At 46.5% G+C, this 13,814-nt stretch overlaps 1 protein-coding gene across 1 annotated transcript in view; it reads right to left on the reverse strand.

The window, feature by feature from the left end:
• Positions 1-9,682, reverse strand: part of Ccdc3 (coiled-coil domain containing 3) — a 93,105-nt gene extending 83,423 nt beyond the window's left edge. The window contains exons 1-2 of the mRNA XM_028891838.2: positions 9,171-9,682; positions 6,159-6,333 (exon numbers count right to left, since the gene is read on the reverse strand). Of these exons, the coding sequence (XP_028747671.1) occupies positions 6,159-6,333; positions 9,171-9,544 (549 nt within the window). The 5' untranslated portion in view covers positions 9,545-9,682. The remainder of the gene's footprint in view (positions 1-6,158; positions 6,334-9,170) is intronic.
• Positions 9,683-13,814: the final 4,132 nt, after the last annotated feature.

The raw sequence follows: 13,814 nt of genomic DNA on the forward strand, positions 1-13,814 counted from the left end.
TGGGAAAAATAAAAGCTTAAATCATTTATCTAAGAAAATGTTTTGAGGTCTAAATAGGTAGTTTTAGGATGGTAATACAAGTTAGGATATAAAGTGAACTAGGTATAAAACTTTGAACTCATCAAGATAAGATAGGTAATAATTTCTCCAAATTTGCCAAATACAAATGGACAGGACATTGTGAATGTAATTCTTACTTGATAATTGCTCTTATTGTATATAATTTGACTGTATTAGAGTTAAAACCTTTCCTTTTTATTGAGACAAAAAGGAGGGAATGCTGTGGAATATTCCTTTACACTGTGTGAAGATGTGTCACTGTGACTGGTTTAATAAAGAGTTGAATGGCCAATAGCTAGGCAGGAAGAAGTTAGGCAGGACTTGTGAGGACTCTGGGAAAAAGAACAGTAGAGTCACCAGACAGACATGGAAAGGAAATAGGAGGTGCAAGATGGAAGAGAGATAATACCACCTGTCAGAACATAGATTAATATAAATGGGCTAATTTAAGTTATAACAGCTACTTAGAAACAAGCCTAAGATATAGGCCACGCTTTCATAATAAATAAGCAGTCTCTGTGTCATTATTTGGGAGCTGGCTAGAGGGACAGAAAAAGAACTTCAGATGTCATTTCTCCCCTCCCACTGTGTTTGAGACAGGATCTATCTGCACTGAGTAGGCAGACTAGCTGACGGAAGAGTCTGTAAAGATTCTCCTGTCTCTGCCTCCCATTTCCCAGTAGGAGTGTGATGGGTTTGCAGATACCTGACCTACTATATCCAGCTTGTATGCAGGTTCTGGGGATCCCAACTCAGGTCATCAGGTTTCTATGATACTGAGATGAGGCTATGCCCTACTCTAAGTCACTCCATGTGATACAAAACAGGGGTTTATCAATCTGTGTGTTGCCCTAAGAGACTCCATTGTCAAGCAGATTTTTACTCTATTTTGAGAAAGGATGACTGCAACCCCTGTTAGACTCATTAAACCATACATCTGCCAGGTACCACCCACCCAACACTGACTGATAAATGACTGGATGTATAGGGGGAGCCACCCTATGTGCTTATTGGAGTGAGTTCAGAGTGTGGAGGCACATGAATGTATTAAAATCCTATCAGGGAAAACAGACCTAAGACCTTATTAAACACATCAGACAAAACCAGAAAGTTATACCAGAGTATAACTCCCTTGAATGAATGCCATAAAATGGTGAACACCTAACATTTTGATTGTGTGTTGTCACACCAACCTATCACCTGATGACTAGTATATACCTGGAGGATCAACAAGCAGAGAACTCCCCAACTGTCCCTGGAGCTTCAGCTCCACTAGGGTCCCCTCTGCTGACTCAGCCCACTCAACTGCCTGCCCAGCCACCCATGAGAACATGGACCTGAAACAGCCCATGCTGGCGTTTGTCAACTTGCCACAAATTAGAGTCTTTTAGGTAGAAGGAGCCTTCATTGAGAATATGCCACAACAGATGACCTGCAGGCAGGTCTGTGGGGTGTTCTCTTGATTAGCGATTGATGAAGGAGGGCCCAGCCCACTGTGGGGGGAAGCCACACTGGAGCAGGTTGTCTTAAGTGGTAAAAGAAATCAGGCTGAGAAAGCCATGTGGAAAACAACAGTGAACAGTGTTCCTCCTCTGTGTCCCCTGCTACATTTCCTGCCTCTGGGTTCTTGCCCTGACTTCTTTTCACGATGAACTGCAAGCTATAAGATGAGGTAAATCCTTCCATCTCCATGTTGCTTTTGGTCATAGTCTTTGCCACAGCAATGGAAACCAAATTACAAATTAGGATACTGTGGTTTCCCACTCTTGGACCCGGGTTCAGGCTTTTACCACACAGCTGCACTCTGTAGCCTTGCCCTCAAACCTGGACTTCAACCACCTCCCAGCACGGATCTGGCTTGCATCTTATCGATATAGACTCTCCCAGCCTACTTCTGAAACTTTTTGTACTCTCCTGCAGCCTTTTTAATTGTATTCTTTCTGTAAACTACATCTATGCATATATACTTACTATGTGTGATGTGTGGTATGAGAGTTAATTTAGATAGAATAAAAGAACTTACATTTGCCTCAGCCAGATTGGATAATCTTTCAAATTCCTGTCATTGAAACCTCTGGGCCTTGAGAATGTATTGCTCTTCAATAGACTGTGATATTGTAGAAAGACACAAACATGTTCCTCTGTGTCTCTGGCTACATGCTCACAACATGCAGCAAGTGCTTTTACCCACACAGTCATCTCCCCAGCCTTTAACTTAAATGTTAAAAGAATTAGCTGCTAGGGATGGTGGCACATGCTTCAACTCCAGCACTTAGGAGGCTGACCTGGGAGGAGTGAGAATTTGAGACTAGCCTGGGCTATTCAGCAAGTTCAAGACCAGCGAGGAGATCCACATCATGAGATCTTGGTGCTTGCGCGCATGCACATGCGTGCGCACACGATAATTAGATGGATGGATGGATGGATGGATGGGTGGGTGGGTGGGTGGGTGGGTGGGTGGGTGGGTGGGTGGGTGGATGGATGGATGGGTGGGTGGGTGGGTGGGTGGATGGATAGGTAGGTAGGTAGGTAGGTAGGTAGGTAGGTAGGTAGGTAGGTAGGTAGATAAAGTACTTTCACTGAGTTCTGATGGGATCCCTTTCCCAGAAGGCAGGGAGTGAGAATGGAATGAAGGAAAGAAAGGGTCTGTGTAGAAGTAACCGTCTTATTCAATAAGAAACACAGAACCAATGCAAAGATGAAAGCCCAAGAGATCAGAGCTAAGAGCCTTACCCTTCCTCTGCAGCTGTCCTCTTCAGCCAAGCGAACTACTTCCTGTGTGTTTGTCTTTATAAAGACTTTCTGTTCTGCCTTCTTGTTGGTTGTAAACCCAACCACATGACTGCCTGTCTGTACAGACCTCCCCATCTTCTTTGGTTGGTATTGAGATTAAAGGCATGTGTCTCCATGCTGGCTGTATCCTTGAACACACAGAGATCTACCTAGCTCTGCCTACCAAGTGCTGGATTAAAGGCATGCGCCACCACCACCCAGCTTCTGCGATGGCTTGCTATTAGCTCTGACCCCTGGGCAACTTCATTTATTAACATACAAATAAAATCACATTTCAGTACAAATAAAATATCACCATAGGTCTGGGAAACTGACAGTGGCCCCAGTCAAACCTTTAAGTTTATTGCCCATCAGAACAGCATCCTGGAATGATTATCACCCCTGACTTCAGATTTTGACACTTCATCCATGTGTCCAGTACTCCCACACTCCATTATCCAAGACACCAGGGTGACTAAAGGGGAAAAGCAGTCTCCCCAAGATCCACAGAAATAGGCCTGCCTCCACGCTGAAACTATTCCCCATGGTCCTATTGTTCTAGTCTCTGCCTTTTCTAATGTTGGAAAATCTAATTCCAAACAAATGTGAGCAAAAGACTAATAAGTTATGCAGCTGCAGGGTTTTAGGACTAAGCCCCTTAAGCTTTTTTTGGAGTAATATTTGATCTCTTGACATAAATCTATTGCTATTGTGGGTTATATACATATGCAAAGCTCCCACAAAATAAGCCAAAACTAAACTGATTACATTCCCGGTAGACTAGATGTGACTCGGTTTTGGATTCTGAGGCTTTGATGTAGTGCCTCCAATGCAGTGTGGAGTACTGAACAATAAAGATAAGGAGGGAGAAACGGGGGCTGGGCCATGGCTTCATGGGTAAAAGAGCTTGTTGCACAGGCATGAAGACCTGATCTCGATTACCAGTGTGAGAAGCTAAGTGGGGTCATGCAAATCCATAACTCCCAGTGCTGTGGGAGGCAGATATAGAAACATCATTCAGGCTTGCTGGCTGCCAGTCTCATTCCAAGTTCAATGAGAGATGCTGTCTCAAGTGAATAATGCAGAGGACAAAGCAAGACATTCAAGCGTACATGCATACACATGCATACACACGCACTCATGCACACACAGGAAAACAGGACTAGAGAGAAGTCAGTTGGTAAAGTGTTTATGAACTCAGGAAGACCTGAATTTGATCCCCTAGAGGCCACATTTTAAAAGCTAGGCATGGTGGCACACCCCTCTAATCCCAGCACAGCAGAGGCAGAGATGGCAGGAACCCCTGGGGCTGAATGGCCAGCCAGCCTGGCCTGCTGGGTGAGTTCCAGTCAATAAAACACTCTTGGTGCCTGCAGTTGCCTAAATGAGAATGATTCCCCACAGGCTCACGTGCTTGAATACTTGGTTCCCAGCTGGTGGAAATGTTTAAAAAGGATTAAGAGGTGTGGCTTTGTTGGAGGGAGTGTATCACTAGGGGTGAGCTTTGAGGACTCAAAAGACTGGCACCATTTCCAGTTCTTTTGGCCTCCTGCTTTTGCATCAAGATAACTATCAGCTGTTCTTCCCGCCATGCCTTTGCTTCACCGTCATGGACTCTAACCATTGGGAAACTTCAGCTGAAGTAAAAGCTTTCTTTTGTAAGTTGCCTCGGTCATGGTGTTTTGTCACAGCAATAGAAACCTAATACTGGGCCTGAGGAACAAAACCAGAAGTCTTCTGACCTTCACATAGCAGCATAAATGCATCATCACACACATGTATCTGCACACACAGACAGGGAGGAGGGGAAGAGGACGAAGCCGGTTCTCAGTACAGTGATGTAACAAAACACAGGACAAAGTCTCAGAAAGCGGGGCAGCCGGGCAAGGAGACCTGAGACTGCTGTCAGCGGGGTAGATCTAAGGCAGGAAGCTCTTGACGTGAAAGAACAAATGAATAACTTCTTTTGTCTGGACAGCCTAGCCCATCACAGGAGCAGCTTCTCTGTGAGAGTAAAAGAAAGGTCCTGGGGGCCAGGGGTCCCGGGGCTGAAGATGATGACGTTTATAGAACAAGGCAGCTACCCTAGACTAAGCCACCAGCAAAGACAAGTGACAGAAAGGACGGAGCCACCAGATACAACCAGGGTGATTCTTTAGACCACAAAATAGGGTCATTACTTGATTTGATATCCACTTCAGACCTGTCTCCGTAAGTCGGTCACTTAACTTCAAATCTATTTTGGGTAGAAAGTGACGGGCCAGCACCTGGTCTGACTTACTCTCCAGTGTCCTCGTGACACTGCCATTGTTTGGGGAAACTGACGACCCCTAAAATTTCTCCCTAACAGGCATGTGACTCGGATTGGAAGATTTCTTTATATTTCCACACTCGCAGTCATCTTAGCCTTTCCTACAGCCGCTTGGTCTACCCTGCAAGTTTTAAGAAGAGTATCACTTTAAAAATCATGGAATGGGGGCTGGAGAGGCAGCTCAGCAGGCAAGAGCCCTTGCTGCTCTTCCAGAAGACCTGGGTTTGATCCCCAGGACCCACATGGCAGCTCGCAACCATCTATAACTCCAGTTCCTGGGGAATCAAATCCCTCTCCTAACTTCCCCAGGCATGCACATGGTGTACATACATACATGCAGGCAAAAAAAAAAAAAAAATCCACACACATAAAATAAATCTAAAAGAAAAATTTAGACATGGAATGCTAGCTCTGAGAGTTCTCGTACTTCACTTCCCTTTCTTCCAAGACAATTCCTTAGAGCAGTGTTTCTCAACTTCCCTTTAGTACATACAGTTCCTCATGTTGTGGTGACCCCCTCCCCGAACCATAAAATTATTTCATTACTCCTCCATAACTGTAATTTTTCTACCACTATGAATCACAATGTAAATATCTGATATATAGGATATCTGATATGCGACCCCCATAGGGGTCATGACCCACAGGTTGACTACCACTGCCTTAGAGCCATAATGGCTTACTGGCATTAAACACTCTGAGCACTGTGCCAAGAAACTTACATATTTAAATCAAAGGATGCAATATGGGTGTGACTTTCATCTCCCTTTTGCAGAAGGGGAACCTGAGACATGTTTACCTTCCTCCCATCGTGCTCCTACTTTGTGAAGAACTCCTTATCAAACACTAAATCTCAGGCATCCAAAGTCTATGAGCGGCATTCTCTCTCAGCTGGGAGGGAGATGGGAGGATACATAATTTGGAAGAGGATTCTTGACACCTTTGATCATAACGTTCCTGGAAGACATGGCTACACTCCTGTATTGCCAAGGCACAGGCTCTAGCCAGCTCTTACCCTGTTGTCCTCCTGGATCTCCCAGTCACTCGAGAAGGTCATCAGCTGCTGCCCTTGGGAACAGTTAGCAAACTGGAAGAGGCTGGAAAACATCCTTCTGTTTTCTTGTGTGTCTGGAAAGATGGCATCTTGGAAATTGACTCCATGGGGCAAGAGATTGTAATTTTCATCCATCCTAAGGGGGAGGGGTCAAAGCAGAGATGTAGGTGAGGTTATTGGAGGTGGGCCAGCTTTAGTCTAGCTTACAAAGGATGGAGATGGTCTTGCTAACTTCATCATGAAGTCTGCAGTGGTCTCAGGAAGAGACCCCTACTTCTTTTGTTTTCCAGTTTACACTACTTGAGGCTAACCTTAAGGTTTTCTTAAGAACGGAGTCTAGACAAGGGGGAAGGAAGATGTGCGCACACACACCTGTCTGTCTATTTACTTCCTAGTGAGAAGGCAGCCAGTTGTAATGTGACCTGGATTCAAGTCTCACTACAACATTCAAGTCTCAAAGTTTCTTCTCTAAGCACCGCCGTCTTCCAGTCTGCTACTAGAGGGTTATAGTAGAACCAACTTTCTTAGTATTATCATGGGGACTGCATTCGAAAAATATAATGGGTAAGGGCACTTCCTGATCAAGTGTGAGGACCCAAATTTGAATTCCTAGCACTCACATTAAAAAGCCAGCTGTGCATGCCGGTAACACCAGCAATGGAGGGCAGAGACAGATCCTGAAAGCCTGCTGGCCCAGTCTGGCCCAAACAGTGAGCTTCCAGGTCAATGAGAGGCCCTGTCTCCAGGCAATAAAGTGGAGGGCGATAGAGGAAGACACCAACATCTTCCTCTGGCCTCTGCATGTGCACACACTCCTATGCATGCACCACATACACATATATACCCATCCAACACATACAAATATAACAAAGCACTTGACACAGAGTGAATGCAAGTATACACATATTAGTGAACATTTTTACATGCTCTGGTGTAAAGAGCTTATTAGAAATAGAAGTCAGAAAAAAAGAGGTGAGAATTTTAAACCAAGTGTTCCAGTTTGAATTTGGAATGTTCCCCCTCCTCTCAGCTTCATGGCCTCAACCTTGGTACCCAACTAGGGTGGGAAGCTGTCAAAGTTTCAGAAGGTCAGACCTAGCTAGAGGAAATAAGTCACTGGGAGTATGCCTTTGGGTCTATATCCTGCCATGGCCCCTTCCTGTATTCCTTCTCTGCTTCCTGTTTGCCATGAGGTGAACAGTGTCTGCCCAATGCACCACCATAATCATCTGCCCAAGTGTGCAGAGCCACACAGCCATGGAATGAGTCCTCTGAAATGGGCCGAAATAAACCCTGCCCTCCTTTCCATGTATCAGTCACAGTGAGTGAGCAAGAGATAGGGGAAGAAGCCAGAAGAACAGAGAAGGAATGTGGTGTATGCAGTTATTAACCTACTTCAAGGCAAAGCAGCCCTATGAAAAGACAACCTGTCACAGTATCGTGGGACTGTTTGTCTTAACTTTCCATAATTATGTCATCGCAAAAGATGAAAACATTGGCTGACCACTGCACAGTCACTGGACCATTTTGTGATTAAGAAAGAAAAAAGCAAAAATCCAACACTGTCTGCCCAGATCTTGAGCTTTTTATCCAGTGGAAAATAAAGCACTGTCAAGTTGTTTTATAGCTGGGCTCTCAGTGTTTTCCCTAAATAAAAACATGAAAAGGCTGAGTTAGATTCTCTGTATCAAGAAAGGCACTCTCACAGTCCAGCTGACTTTATTTAGAAAACCATACTTTCCAGACAATTAAAAAAAAAATCAACCTAATCTGGCTAAGCCACTCAAGCCAACACAAAGCAGAACATGCATTCTAAAGTTAGCCTGCCTTCAATATGGAAAGCACATGTGGCCCTGAGCTTCGGGACGCCCCTCTGCGGAACTTACTGTTTTCATTCTCAGAGATTCCAAAACGAATCTGCAGCCCCTGCTCAGAGTCATTCCCAAGAGCCTTGGTGCTGTTTTACAGTTGGTAAGACTGGCACTAGTGATGACCATAAAGCTTTGGATTAAATCACTGACTGTTTTAAACCCTGGCTAAGATTCTATGTCCATGTGTCTCCCTCGCCGTTGTTCTGTATCCATCTTAATTGAATAAGAAACAACCTACAAACCTGAGGAACCACCTGCTGTTTTCTACCTGTGGTTTGGGTAGAATTCAGTAGTCAACAAAAATGAACGGAATTTGGGGACAGATACATTTCCCGCTGATCATAGGCCAACCTCCGTGGAAGTTCACAAGATCGATATTGTCTACCAGAGACCACCGGTCTGACCAGCAGTGACCTGCCTGGACTTTTTACCTCTCCCCCAAACCTCTGCTAATTGGAATTACCTGGCAGCTGGTATGAGAGAGTGGGGACAAGCAGATAGCTGGGCTGCTTTCTGGCACTGAAATGGGTAGGGAGAGAGAGTGAACGCACGTTAAACAGCGGGGCTTTCCCAGGTGCTTCTCGTGTTCTTATCCGTATTTGCTTCTCACTTTTAGCCAGACGGGAATTGGTGGAGGGGAGAGGTGTGAGAGTGGGACTCTGAGAGAAGCAATTGGCTCAAACCTTACACTTGAGAAGTTCAAAGCCAGAATCCCAACAACGGATTCCAAAGGTCGTCTCTCTCAGGACATCAAATGGGTGGTTGGAAAGCGCTTTGATATCTGCAATTGGTCGCATGAGCCTGTAATTGCAGCACTCAGAGGCTGAAGCAGGAGGATCGCCCGGGGAAAACAGCAAAACCTGGCCTCATAAGCAAAAGCACCTTAACGTAAAAAGGCCTGTAACACCCTTCTGTGCGCACGACTCCAAAAATCATGTCTGTATCTTATTCTCAGCCAAGGGTGGTCGGGATCTTCATAGAGAACAGAGCAAGAGAGAATGCAAAGAGCCTAAGGCATGTTCTACTTTGGAAAAAAAACAAAAAAACGGGCCCCCGGCGCTCCTGACCTGCTGCAGGTAGCCCGCAGAGGGGCCAGGCTCACCTGACAAAGAAGAAATAAGAGTAGTCCTGGACCACCGTGTGGGAGTGACAGGAGAAGTAGCCCAGACCCGTAAGATTGAGCCGGGAACCGGCGGGCACCTCCAGCATGCTGCCCCACGCCTGGTCACACAGCATCTCCACCTCGGCAGAATAGAAGAGCCCTCCCTCTCCAGCTTGGTACTGCCAAGGCAGGTAGTTGTAGAGGCCCGGCACCTCGGGGTGCAGCGCCAGAACCTTGGCATACACGATGGTCTCGGCCAGCTCTGCGCGGCAGCCCTCGCTCAGGGGTCGCCACTCCGAGGGCAGCTGGCAGGCGTGCGCGGGCGCCGGGCGGGCGGCGAGGCAGAGCGCGGCGAGCAGCAGCGGGAGCAGCATGCCGGCGGCTACGCTCTAGCCCCAGTGCATGGCCCGCCCGGGTGCCGGGGAAGGCGGGGAACCCAGGATCCCGCCCGGGAACCACAGCCTGGGCGCTCGGCGGCGCGAGCTCCGGGGCGCTGGGTTGCGCGGCTAGCTCTGTGGCCAGGATCACCATGGCCCGGCCTTCGCCCCTCCACGCTTAAGAAGGGTCGCGAGGACGCGACGGGACGGGCGGGGACTGGGGCGTGGACGGCGGCAGGGGCGGGGAGTCCGCTTGGCAGCCCGGCCTTGCAAGGCTCCTGGAGGAAGGAACCGGCCTGGGCGCCCTGGGACTCCCGGGTGAACTGAGCCTTGACAGTGCAACCTAGTCGGTTTGAAGTGCACCGCTACACGGCTAGATCAGAGCTTGCCGGGTGCGGGTGTAAAGAGTTGTTCCCTGCGCAGGTATCCCAAAGTTACTGTTCTCAATTTGCATGATGAGGTACTCTGCGTTAAGGCTTCATGTTTCCTCTGCTAGTGATTTAGAATCAAACTACTTAGAAATCAAATCTGATTTTGACTTCCCCAAACTTCGTGTGGAATAGTATCTCCACCTCTCTCCTCTTTCTCTGCCTCCCCACTCCCTTCCTCTCCTCCCATCTCCCCTCATCTCCCCATCCTCTCTTCCCCCCTCCTTCTCTCTCTCCTCTTCTCTACTCTCCTCATACACACACACACACACACACACACACACACACACACACACACACGCACGCACGCGCGCGCGCGCTAATTTTCTGTAACAATGGTATTCAAAGAGTCCCCATAAAGATTTGAAAAGCCATTGTTCCAGGATTATTTTTTAAGTTAACTGATTTATACAGCCCCAGATTCTGAAAGTCCTACACCTGGGAAGCAAATTCATCAGTAAATTGAAAACAACTTTTCACTAGTTAGTGGGTGAAATGGAAGAGAACAAACCCCTCAAAAACTCTCAATCTCCATTGCCATTACTGTTCTTAGTGTAATAAAAATAAATCACAAAAGGGCTAAGTGTATAGCTCAGTTAGAAAAGTGCTTGCTGGGCATGCCTCATGTCCTGGGTTTGAATTCCCAGCACCTCATTAATTGGGCATGGTGACACACGCTCAGTAGCTGGGAGGTGGAGGCAGGAGGATCAAGAGTTCAGAGCTGTTCAGGGGGCTTCCTACGGAATTTGAGTCCAGCACGGGCTAAAGAAACTGTCTCAAAAGAAAAGAAATAAGAATACCTATTTGCAAATCAACATGATCATATAGTCATTTTATGGATGTTATCCATATAGCATTATTAAAATATTCACATTGTATCTAATGTGTTTTAAGAACAGACATAAGCAAAACTGCCATGATAATGGAAGACTGTGAGTAGCACCTCATTTGGGGGTTTGCAGGTTTGGAGGCAGGAACCTAGCTGATCAAGGACCTATCGAGAAGAGAGTTCCCAAGAAAATCTAGAATAGAGTGTACAGATTGGGAAAGAAAAGTTAAAGGCTGGACCTCACCTTGCTAGGCCCCCAGGTCGTCCAGGGAGTCCTGAAAGTTTGGCTGGATGGTTTCTTTTGTGAATGCTTGCAATGGATACAGGTTTTGGCAGGCAGCTCTTACAAACAAACCCAACCCGTGTAGAAGGTGCTTAAAAGGAAGAAATCTGAGGGAGGGATTTGGGCATTTCCAGACAATAAAAGGGACTCCAGGCATCATTATCTAGCTGAAGGACTTGGAGGGCTTCAGATGACATGAGGGTCACATTAGCTCAGAGTCCTGTCTGTGAGCCAATCGGGCTTGATTTTCACAAACCTCACGTGGAGCCCCAAAGCAGAAGGAAGTGTAAGAAAGAGGCCCTTCACAGGCTGTGGATGTTCATGTGTCAAGTATTCAGCCTGAGACCTCAACCAATTTCCATTTTTGAGAAAGAGAAAGAGGGAGAAAATCTTGCCATGTAGCCCTCAAATGCCTTCAGGCAAGAATTTCAAGTGTGTGCCACTATGCTCAGTGAGACCTCAACAAATTCTGCAGGAAAACCTTACAGTCAAAGTAAATCTAGAGGACATCAGTGCCCAGTATACAGATGGTGACAAATGACTCTCCTCCACAGTCACCTGCTGTGGGAAGCACCAGACCTTCACACAGTGAGCAGAGGAAGTGATGTCATGCCTGATATCAGAGGTTGCTTATCAGTGCGGCCCCATTGTCTCTCCTTGGACATTTAAACTATGAACTTTCACAGGGTTACTGTAAGAACCTGCTCCAACTGTCATAATGAAATACCACAGGCTGGAGGCCTACCCAGTGGAGATTTATTTCTCCTAGTTCTGGAAGCTGAAAGTTCAGTGTCCAGATGCCAAGACTGGTGTCTGGCAAGACCTTTGTCCCTGAGGTGCATGTGAATGGCCATCTTGTATTCTTACAGCAAAGGTGGCCTTTTCTTTGTGTTCTTCTATCTTCCTCTTGCAAGTCCAGTAGCCTGGGACCCCACCTTTATCAACTCATCTAGTCTTAGTTACCCCCATAAAGGCCTTGTTTCTGAATACAGCCACCCAGAGGGGAGGGATAGAGCTCTGATATATGAATATTGAGTGGGGAGGGAAACAGATAATGTAGACACAACAGTTGTTCAGCAGGTGCTCGGCAGGTTTGCTTGAGAAAGAAGGAGAGTGTGACATGATTTATATTCCTGGCAAACGGAGCAAGCATTGTCAGATCACAGTGTTAAGAGTCGCTAACTATGAGACAAGTACTGTTGGACAGGGTTTGCATATTTTATCTTAACTCAATTGTCAGACGACATTCCAGAATAGATATTACTATTGTTGTCCTCATTTTAAAAAATCTTTGTGTGTATGTGATTGTATGTATATTGTCTGTGTGTGTGCACGTGTGCGCACGCACGTGCATGGGTGCTGTCCTGCACATGTGAGCATGGGATTATGAGCACAAGTGCTATCATGGATGCCCATGTTGAGGTCATAGAACAGCTTTGGGTGTTGGTCCTCACCTTCCACCTTGTTTAAGACAGGTCCTTTTGCTGTTGGTCACTATGTTTACCAGGCTAGCTGGCCCATGAGCTCCCAGGATTCTCCTGTCCACATCCCATCTCACCACAGGACCATTGGGATTACAGGTTTGATGTGGGTCCTGGGATCCAAACTCAAGTTCACACATTTGTACAGCAAGTGCTTTTCTCACTGAGCCACCTCCCTAGACCTGCTGTCTTTCTTTTTTATAGATAAGGATATTTAGACATGGGGAGGTTAATTGACTTAGCAAATACATAAGAGCAGGAAACTGACTGAGCCAGGAGTCAAACCCTGCGAATCAGTCTCCTGAAGTCTACTCACTTAAAGTTAACACTAGAATAGGGGCAAAAACAGAAGGTGATTTCAAGGCACGAGGTGGTCCTTTACTTAGCATCTTTGTCAAGTATATGGTTATTGCTATGGCTTGAATATGAAACGCCCCCCACAAGCTCATGTGTTGACTGCTTTGTCCCCAGCCAGCAGTGCCACTTGGGGAGGTTATAGAAACCTTAGGAGGTAAGACCTCCCTGGAGAAAGTAGGATCCTGTGCGGGGGAAGGCACGTGCCTTGGGGATGCATTTCATCCTAGGCCCATTCCTGTATCCCTCTCTCTGTTTCCTGCCCACCATGAGGTAAACAGCCCCTCTACCATAACGTCTACCACCATGATGCTCTGCCACACCACGGACTGTAGGCTGCAATCTCTAAAACCATGAGCCAGAACAGTTCTTCCTGCAAGTCACTTTTCTGGGGCTTTGGACACAGCTACTCAGAAGCATTGGTAGAGTTAGGAAGAACTCAACATCAATCCCAGGAAGGATTTGTTGAGTGTGACACTGGCCTAGCATTCATGCCGTTCAGCCCTGAAGCCCCATTCTATTTTAATCCTATGTCATAACTTACACAGACATGATAATTTTAAAGGTTTTTCATTTAAATTTCATTGTCCAGTGCCTCTGGGGCCTGGCTGGAAAAGATTTGTCTGCTTCTACTAACCTTAGAGCCTCGACTTTTCTGTCCATTTCAACAAGTCAGTAAACAAGCAGCCGGAACCTGGCTATTTCCTCTCTTCTCATAGAAGCTTCACAGAATCAAAGCTTTTCCATTATTACCCGAAACGGATTTTCCGGAAGCCCCTTCCAGAGGTTGTCCTTCTCGTGGGTTCTCCAGGCAGGTCAGTTACAATTTTTTTTCTTCTCTATAGGATCTGGCAGAGAGCCTCACTCATTTGGTTTCCCTTCCTGGAGCAGC

Source organism: Peromyscus leucopus, chromosome 5 (genome assembly GCF_004664715.2).
Source record: "Peromyscus leucopus breed LL Stock chromosome 5, UCI_PerLeu_2.1, whole genome shotgun sequence".
In the NCBI taxonomy this organism is placed as follows: Eukaryota; Metazoa; Chordata; class Mammalia; order Rodentia; family Cricetidae; genus Peromyscus; species Peromyscus leucopus.